This window comes from Synchiropus splendidus, chromosome 6 (genome assembly GCF_027744825.2).
Source record: "Synchiropus splendidus isolate RoL2022-P1 chromosome 6, RoL_Sspl_1.0, whole genome shotgun sequence".
In the NCBI taxonomy this organism is placed as follows: Eukaryota; Metazoa; Chordata; class Actinopteri; order Syngnathiformes; family Callionymidae; genus Synchiropus; species Synchiropus splendidus.
In genome coordinates, this window is record NC_071339.1 from 13,552,468 (window position 1) to 13,562,500 (window position 10,033).

The 10,033-nt window shown below is 44.1% G+C and overlaps 2 protein-coding genes across 4 annotated transcripts in view; one reads left to right on the forward strand and one right to left on the reverse strand.

The window, feature by feature from the left end:
* The first annotated feature begins 235 nt into the window (after positions 1-235).
* Positions 236-5,902, forward strand: LOC128760435 (neuromedin-U receptor 2-like). Its single transcript, XM_053867849.1, has 2 exons — positions 236-1,052; positions 3,614-5,902. Exons 1-2 carry the CDS (start codon positions 236-238, stop codon positions 4,033-4,035), a joined length of 1,239 nt encoding a protein of 412 aa, XP_053723824.1. The 3' UTR covers positions 4,036-5,902.
* lactbl1b (lactamase, beta-like 1b) overlaps positions 4,485-10,033 on the reverse strand; it is a 17,336-nt gene continuing 11,787 nt past the window's right edge. For 2 of the 3 annotated variants that reach the window (XM_053868876.1, XM_053868877.1), the window contains one exon: positions 4,485-8,521. In XM_053868876.1, coding sequence (XP_053724851.1) covers positions 7,543-8,521 — 979 coding nt within the window. In that variant the 3' untranslated portion in view covers positions 4,485-7,542. The remainder of the gene's footprint in view (positions 8,522-10,033) is intronic. The other variant, XM_053868875.1, reaches the window with a different exon arrangement.

The following is a 10,033-nucleotide window of genomic DNA, read 5'->3' on the forward strand; positions in this document are numbered from 1 at the left end:
GTGTTCGGCCACGGCTCAGTTATGAATCAGAACCTGACTGACTCATGACCACATTTATTTACAAGTGAATTTGTGTGGGTTGTTGAGACCTGTGGAGAGACACATTATTTCTTCGAACATTTCTTCTGTTTCAATTCACTGCTAACCCACTGTGACATGTCTAATGATTTATTCCGCCCCCTCCCTCCCAATATGTGTCACAGCAGGTAGACTTCGCTGCACTTCATTCTACACAATGGAAATCCCGTTGTCTCCATTACCTTTAAACTTTTCACTGCTGTTTAACGTCAGCGGAATGATACCAAACGCCAGCAAACAGCTCACTGACATTGACCTCTTTGAAATCCTGGGACCCACGCGCTCGCCCTTCTTCCTCCCAGTGACCGGAGTTTACCTGCTGATTTTCCTCACTGGTTTGATCGGAAACCTCCTCACTTGTGCCGTGATCGCCAAACGCAAGAAGATGCGCAACCCCACAAACCTGTACCTGCTGAGTCTGGCCGTGTCTGACCTTCTGCTGCTGGTTTTTGGGATGCCGTTGGAGATTTACGACCTCTGGCAGAACTATCCCTTTCCTTTCGGAGAGGCTGGCTGTTACTTCAAGACCTTCCTCTTCGAGACGGTCTGCTTTGCCTCCATTCTGAATGTCACAGCACTGAGTGTGGAGAGATACATCGCTGTGGTCCATCCCCTCAAAACAAGATATCTGTCGACCAACCAGCATGCCAAGCAGGTCATTGGCATCGTGTGGGTGGTGTCGATGATCTGTGCCATCCCCAACACTTCGCTCCATGGCATCTTCTTCCTGCCAGACAGGCTGGAGGAGTCTGCCATTTGCACTGTGCTGACGCCTCTGTGGATCTACCACCTGGTGATGCAGATCACCACAGTCTGCTTCTACTTCATCCCCATCACTGTGATCGGCGTCCTGTACCTGGTGATGGGGCTTCATCTGAGTCGAGAGCAGTTGCAACACAGCGGTCAGAGCTGCGTCAACCACCGAAGAGTGAGCACGGAGAACAGACGGAGGAGACAAGTCATCAAAATGCTGTGTGAGTTTGTGTCTTTTTCCTATAGATTTGATAAGAACTGCTTTGAAGAGCAGGTCAGCAATGGTGCCATGGGTTGAGGTTAGTTGATGAAACCTAAGAGGGTGTGCTGCTCATGAATCCAAAGACCAGTGGGGGGCCAGCAAGGCCTTCTCATATTGCATATTTAGGATAAAAGTTCATGGAATTTTTATTGTATTTTTCCAAAAAAAAAAAAAAAATAATAATAATAATAATTTATGTTTTGTTTTGTTTTGTTTCCTTTTTCATTAAGACAAAGTCAACACTGTGTCCACTTATTCATTCAGAACCCGACAATTGTTTTCCTGAGCCAGCGAGTGTGTGTGTGTGAGGCTTTGAAATGAGCACAGAACAGAACCAGAAGCAGCGGCTCATTAGAATACTTATTTATTCTATTACAGATTTAGCTTTGGTGGTAAATACTAATAAGACGGACTCATGGTTTTCTCTTTGTTTTGTTTTTTAACCAATGCCGCATGTGGATGTTTTGTCAGGTATTTCAATAAGATATGTCAAATTCCTGTGTCATCATTTCATACCTATCAGAGACGAAGAGTTGGGATGTCTTGGATGCTTTTTCTTTATAAAAACAACACCACCTACTTCTATGATTTAAAGCACCATGTATGACTCATATATCGTTTGTAATGCTCAACGAAACAGGCAAAACAAGGTTTCTTTGCACGACAGTACAGTTTCTTACGAAGAAACTTGATGAGAGCAGGGCACACAGCGAGGATGGTGCAGTGGTGACAAAGGTGTCAGGTACAGAAGGCGACCAAAATCACACAGGAAACAGGCATCCACCAGTGGATAGCTGCCAGAGACAGAAACAACCAGAGGCTTGAGCTGCGAGCCCAGGCTGGTCATAAAGAGCGGGGAGGTGGTTTGGAACAGCAGGGTTCAGTTAGGCTGATTGCAGAGCCGCATGAATTGTGCGACGCCCTTTGTGGACAATGAGTATTTGATGTCACCAAGTGAGTTGATCTAATGTCCTTCAAGTGATGTGAGTCCTTCAGGTGTCACATTGATCTTACAGTTGGAAAACTCCTTAAAATTGTTCAAGTGATCCTGAAAAATCACTACAAACACAGAAAACAAAATGTAACGCAAGAAACAAGGACACAAAATAACAGAGACAAAAACTATCGGTGTCATGGTGGCTCAGGAGAACAAACCAAAATGCTAAGATCATGCAGAGGACTCGAAACAACAAGGTTAAATTTAACAAGGTTTAATACACAATTAACACAGAAATAACAGGAACAGGAAACAAGGAAACTTAAGACATCACCACTAAAACACGGAGCGAGGGAAACACTCAGGGACCAGGAAAAAACCTGAAACAGAAAAGAGGTGAATTACAACCATGCCTAAATAACAGGGACAACCAAAACGCACTTGGATAAACTTACGAGGCCCAAACAGCTAAAAACAATCTGTGGTGGAATACTCAAACACACACACACAAGGAAGCAAAGCCAACAAGAGAAAACAAAACGTGAGCTACAAAAACTCTCACACATGAAGGCTGATAGAAAAAGGCAGAAAACAAACAAGGAAGAAACCAAGGAAGTGGCAGAAATGACGCGCACAATTAAAAGGTATGGAACAAAGTCTCGAGGGAATCTTCGCCAGTGGATGCAGAGCAGCCATCTGGCAACGCAGACTGCAACCAAGGTGTAGAAATCAGCTTGACTAGCGGATGGGTTCCAGTTGCGCTGCTGTGAAGTTGAATGGAAAACAGGAAACGGAAACAACACACAAGAAAACAGGAAATAACACAATTAAAGCACACAAAAACCGAACACAGCCTCTGTTTTTCTGCACGTTTCCGCAAAGCTTGTGGATATTGAGCAAACGGACAAGTACCACCAGAAACCGTGGCGGGCAGTGTGTCTGTTACAACCCAATACATAGCTCGAATAAGACACAAAGAAGACATAACAATGGTGGAAATTCTCTGTGGTGACATATTCAACAGCTTCACCGACCACTGCCTCCTACTATTCTGCCTCCGTTTTCCTCTTTTGTGCAAGTGGTACATGATCAATACTTCTTCCTCAGTCGCCATGTTGGTCATGGAGTTTGTCATTGTCATACACTTTTGACTGTGGGAATGAGACGAACTGGAGTACAGGTCGTAGTACTTTCGCACAACACTCTCAGTAGAAGTGAAGTGGAAAGAGTTCTCCACCGAGAGACTGAGAAATCCATCCAAAGGTGACTCCGATGATAATCCACCATCATCTCATTACATGTTCACTATAATTTCCTGGGAGCTTCACTGAAATCTGTTGTTTCATATGTTTTTGAGTTCTTTTGCAAACAGGCTGACTAGTGCCACCGATCATATGAACTCCTTGGTGGAGGCATTTTCACAGTGCCACAGCCTGTTACCTTTTGAATTACCGTCATGCTCAGTACAAGCTTTGGAAACTGGAGAATTTGACCTTCCCTCTGACCTCAATACGTCCTCTGTCTGTTTTGTGATCTAGAATCTTGAGTGAGTGTATTTATAACTGTCTCTTTTCTCCCCGCAGCAATCGTCGTGGCAGTGTTCGGAGTCTGCTGGGCTCCGTTTCACATCGAACGGCTCCTGTGGAGTTCCATCAGCCACTGGACCGACATGCTGCATAATATTTACCAGTACGTCCACCTCCTGTCTGGAGTTTTCTTCTATCTCAGTTCAGCTGTCAATCCCATCATCTACAGCCTTACCTCCACGCGGTTCCGGGAGTGCTTCAGGGAACTGGTGTGTTCGTCTTCTGAGGACAGCAACTCTGTCAGGGATTCTCCACCTTTCCCAAATATCTTGCTGGAGACTTCAATGTCTGGCTCCAGATCGCAGGTGAAGGGGAAGCGCGCCAACGCTTTAATCCCGTCGGACCCTTCGGCCATTACAGACACGTCAGTCCTCAAACGTAGCAGGAAGGAGCCGGACAGGAAGACGTCTGTTTTATAATGCCACCACGAATGTTAAGGTGCAGATGTCTTGTTTTCTGAGCAGCAGCCTAACGTGGAGAACCAGAGGCAGAAAAGAAGAGTTAGGTGATACAGCAGAAATGCTGGCAAAGACTGCTTTGAATGTAACCAAACAACCCAGCTGAATACAAAGACTCATATGTCATCCCACATTACCAGTCAGTAAAGGGGGTTTCCATCCACCTATTTGAGTTCACTGATCCACTGATCACACTGATGCACAAGACACGTCACAGCTAGGATGATGATAACAACAACAAACATGGAGGAATCCCTGAACAAAAGCAAACAAAAGCTTCTGTTTGCTTTTGTTTGTACCCTGAATGTACTTCTTATAAACTTCTTATAAAACTTCTTAGAAAACTGAAATTCTTATACAAATATTTTCAAGATATTAAAAGAGCTTTAGTTTAAATAAGGTGATAATAAAAGTTGAATATAGACACCATTGTGATTTATTGTCAAACTGATGCAAAATAAACAACATTTTGTTGTTTAAATGTATGTATGGGTCCATTATTTGATTCAGTAATAGACCAAATTCATTCCAATTGAAAAATGTGGCTTCTTGTGGCAAATATTCTGCTACCGTCTGCCTCAGCTGTCTCCCCAAAAGTCGCCACTTCACTACAATCCTGTCACACAACAAGTGAACGTACACTCGGCAACAGCTGCTCAGGTTAACAATATTGACACAAACTCTTACCCTACTCTGTCAGGATTGTTGAGACAGACGTGCTTCAGACACGTGAGCAGCACACTCTTCCGAGACACTTTCGAGCCAACGTTTACTTTCTTAAACCACAATCAAACATGACCTTATGGAATCCAAACTCACTTTCTAGTTCTGCTGATGATATATGACTTGAAGGTGAGTGAAGCAAATACAAAAAGACAGCAACAACAGCAGCCTTCACTTACCCAGCTTCTTGACCGGAAATATTCAGCCTCTTCTGTCAAACGTGGAAGTGTTGCATGCATACAGTGCATTTGATCATTTGCCCAGAAATGTTTCAGATTTTTAGGAAAACAGAACATTGATGCCAGTCACTCTGTTGAGGAGGAACAGAACCGAGACAATACATTGGGTTCACTGTGTCACAACTATTGTGACACAAAAATATGAAGCTGTATATACTTTGATCAACATTGTGTTTTATATTCCTGGAGCAACCACAAAAATATACTTGTGTTTTAACACAAATATTTATTGACAATTCAAACATTCTTCACTGGCAGGAGTTCAGTCTTTGCCTGGGAAGACTGACTGTATCTTTCTGAAGCTAGAAATATCTCCAGTTTTCAAAGCAGAACAGATCATTATCCAGTGGCTCTATGCGTTGCTGCTGCCTGGTTCCCTGGTTAAGCAGGGAAGCGAAGCAGCAGCAAAGCTCACACGTATACTGTATGCACTTCAATAGAAAACATAGAACCTCAAAAGCTGTGATGGCTGAAAGAGACCCTTGAGGGAGAATGTAGCATCACTATGTTTATATACAACAGTAGAACATTAGAGGAAGTGACCATGGCAGAGAGGTGGCCGCCAAAACCGATTGGTGAATTAAGATTCGTAGTGAATTAAGCTTTTTATTTGCTTTGTGAGTCATGCCACTGAAGGCGTTAACAGTTGCTTTGAAGGCCTCCAGTTCCTTTGCAGGATATATATATATATACGTGTGTGTGTGTCAGTTTTTCTCGGTCAAAACAAATATGGATGATGATGCTTGTCTGTACATATATGTTGTATGTGTCTTATTTTCGGAGCATATTCCAGCTGTGCTTGCGTTCAATATTTTTGGTGTCTGCAGTGCTGACTTGTAACGTTGTGTGATGCCTTCATTTGGAGCTTTGAGAGTAAAAATATTGTATTTTGAATTAACGCCTGGTTTTGTTTCAAAATAAGCTTGGACCTGTGGTGATAATGGAAACAGGAAATGTTGGTATAATTCCCCAACTATTTGCTACAAAATGTTGCTACATTAAAAAAAAAAAAAAAAAAACTTCGCCATCTGTCTCTTCTTTTTTGAATTACACGAGCATTTGTCATATAAACAGTGTATCACTGTAACAGATTAAACAAGCGCCCATGTCCCAATCCAACCTCATGCACTGAGAAATGTCTCCATTTTGTGAACCTATTCTGTACATCTTTGAATTAAGAGACTATTTTCGATTCAATGATGATGATATGACCACATAATCTCCTCAGATGGATGGTCCTTCAGAGGTCTTCTGCTGGTCATAATGGGCTGTGAGGTTGAGTGTAGCGGTCTGTAAAAGGAGAGACAGTGACCTTCAGCTCTGTAACAGTAACTCCGTGGCTTTGGATCAAGAGGGCTGATCTGCAGGATTTGACCAGCCACCGTGCTGATGGCAGCAAGCTACATTTCCATAAAGCCCAACTCTAAATAATCCTGCAGATTTGACCACCCAAACTAAACAGTAATTCCGCACAAATACAACTTGTGGCGGGACACACTACTTCCATCTGTGCAGCTTCAACCACCCTTACCACTCACGACATCCTGTTCATCCCAGCCTTGTGACCGCGTGGCTACGTCGACCCCCCTCTGTTTGGTCAACAAAACACAGTGGATTATCACGAGAACTCCACTAAGTCTAACATCTCACACAACCGTTCGTTTCAAGCAATGTTTCCGTCACCCATCTCATGCAATCTTGGTATTGCGTTGGTATTGTGGTACACCCGTACATCCACCAGGGGGCGCAGCACAGAGTCAACAATTTATGACAACAACAAACCCCAAAACAAACATGGTGACTGAAGAAGAAGGACTGATAGTGTATCAAAAAATGAGGCAGTGTTGTGGGAGCCGATGGTCAGTGAAACCGCTAAATATATATCGCCACTGGAGGACGGAGAATCTCTGCCATTGTTATGTCTCTGTAAGATTTGTGGAAAGACGCAGAAATATGTACGAAATGAGCGCAGAGCACGGACAGAAGACGTACCTGCATCCGTACATTGCATAAATAGGCCTTAACACAGGTGGCACTGATGATGTGTCCTGACCATCTTTTAACTTCTGTTGCATTTTATACAAATCATAAATAAAATGTGTCATTTTTATTTAGAAAAACAAGTAAACGTACAACACTTATATCTTGATGGAATTGAAGTATTTTGCCATCTGCGATATGGAAAAATATTGCATTTATCCACCATGAAACGATTTGTTTATTGGTCAGTCCAGAGAAGCAATATAGCTGCTGGAGGTGATGATGTGTGACACACGTGTGTGAACATTGTCCAAACAGAAGTACAAATGTGAAGCTAGCATGAACAGATCACAAATGTAAAGGAAAAACACAGGAAGAATGCGATAAGGACACAACAGAGCCATGTGTGAAAGTCGTGGTCCAGCAGCCCAGTCAATGTCACAGATGACTGTCTTAATCCGTGACCGTCACGTTTCAGGTCCGTGACTTCTATGAAGGACACAGTTTCAGTTGCAGTCACAATATTTCAACTGGAGAAAGACGGCCTTCGCGGTATTCTGACCACATTATACGTGTTTAGTCCCGGAGCGTCGAACCCAGGAGATGTGCCGCGATTGTCGTACGTGTAGAAGTTAAACAGCTGTCCGTCTTGAGCTTCCAGAGACACGGAGGCGGTGCCCACTCGCAGGACACATGGGTATTCTTTTTCAAACACCACTCTAAACACGCGGTCCACCAAGTAGTTCAATTTAATTGTTCGGTACTTCTCCGGAATCATCTCCTCAATCTGGGGGCCAAACTGTTGCATGACTAAAACTCCATCTGACCCAACCTTGATTTCATAGAAGGTGATGTTGCTGTAGGTGAAAAACCCAATGTAAGGCTCCGGGTTTGGTGGAGCAAAAACCACCTTCTTTGCCTCCCTGAAGGCCTTTTCAATGGCAGGAATGATGTGGGTGTAGGCTTGAATCACCACGTCCTGGTTCTGCGATCGACTCCCAGCCATCAGCACCACCAGGCCCAGTTTTAGCTTGGGCACCATTGAGAAGGTGGCAGAGTAGCCATCCAGGTCTCCATCCTTCCGAACCATCTCGTACCCCCTGAACTCGTTTACTTCCCATGGTGTCCCGGTGCGGTTGGCAAAGTAGTCCTTGTCACACCGAAAGAGTGGGGTCATCATGATCTTTAGAGAATCCGGCTCCAGAAGCTTCCGGTGATACGCACCCATCAGCATCATGGCAAGCTTGGCGAGGTCTGCCGCCGTGGAGTACATCTGACCGGAAGGGCGATACCACCCGAGGTCGTACAGCGGCGCTGGTTTTCCGTTCGAATACACCCCTACTGCCATCTGGGTTTGAAGTCCTGCAGGAACATCAAAGCCGGTGTCTTCCATCCCAAGACGATCCAAGATGTTGTCGTCCACCCACCGCTGGTAGTCCACGCTGGCAACCCGCTCGGCCATCACGTGAGCCAGCAACGAGAAGGCCAGGTTGCTATAGTGACACCTATCGGGAAGGGATTCGCAAGAGATGATTGTCTTCTGAAAACTTCAGCAGCAAATCAACCACACAACGTTGAGAGTAAAATCCTGAGCATTCGTAACGTTTTTCTGTAGTTTGCCACCCAGCATTTTACAAAACCCAAAAGCAGTGGAGTAGGGACGTTGTGTAAATCGTAACTAAAAACAGAACACAATGATTTGCAAATCCCTTTCAACTTATATTCAATTAAATACACTGCATAGACAAGATATTTAATTTTTGAACTGAGAAACTTTATTTTCTTTTGCAAATAATCATCAATTTAGAATTTAATGGCAGCAACACATCGCAAAAAAGTTGGCACAGGGGCATTTTTACCACTGTGTTACATCGCCTTTCCTTTTGACAACACTCAGTAAACGTTTGGGAACTGAGGAGACCAATTTTTGAAGCGTTTCGGGTGGAATTCTTTCCCATTCTTGCTTGATGTACACCTTAAGTTGCTCAGCAGTCCGGGGTCTCCGTTGTCGTATTTTACGCTCCATAATGCACAACACATTTTCATTGGGGGACAGGTCTGGACTACAGGCAGGCCAGTCTAGTACCCGCACTCTTTTACTACGAAGCCACGCTTGTTGTAACGCGTGCAGAATGTGGCTTGGCATTGTCCTGCTGAAATAAGCAGGGACGTCCATGAAAAAGACGTTGCCTGGATGGCAACATATGTTGCGCCAAAACCTGTATGTACCTTTCAGATGTGTAAGTTACCCATGCCTTGGGCGCTAATACCCCCCCATACCGCCGCTGATGCTGGCTTTTGATCTTTGCGCCTATAACAGTCTGGATGGTTCTTGACCTCTTTGGTCCGGAGGACACGACGACCACATTTTCCAAAAACGATTTGAAATGTGGACTCATCAGACCACAGAACACTTTTTCACTTTGCATCAGTCCATTTTAGATGAGCTTGGGCCCAGCAAAGCCGGCGGCGCTTCTGGGTGTTGTTGATAAATGGCTTTCACTTTGCATAGTAGAGTTTTAACTTGCACTTACAGATGTAGCGACAGACTATAGTTACTGACCGTGGTTCTCTGAAGTGCTCCTGAGTCCATGTGGTGATGTCCTTTACACAGTGATGCCAGTTTGTGATGCAGTACCGCCTGAGGGATCGAAGGAATCACAGACATCCAATGGTGGTTTTCGGCCTTGCCGCTTACGCGGCGTAATTTCTCCAGATTCTCTGAACCTTTTGATGCTATTATGAGCTAATATTTGCAAAAAATAACAAAGTTTACCAGTTCAAACATTAGGCATCTTGTCTTTGCAGTGTACTCAACTGAATATAAGTTGAAAGGGATTTGCAAATCATTGTGTTCTGTTTTCATTTACGATTTACACAACGTCCCAACTCCACTGCTTTTGGGTTTTGCACTTCACCTTTTGGGGTATGACTGCTGTTATTTGCTGGCACGGGTCCTTCCTGCTGGAATAACTGCTGGAAGCGACTAACCCGAGCCCCATTCACATTCCGTATTG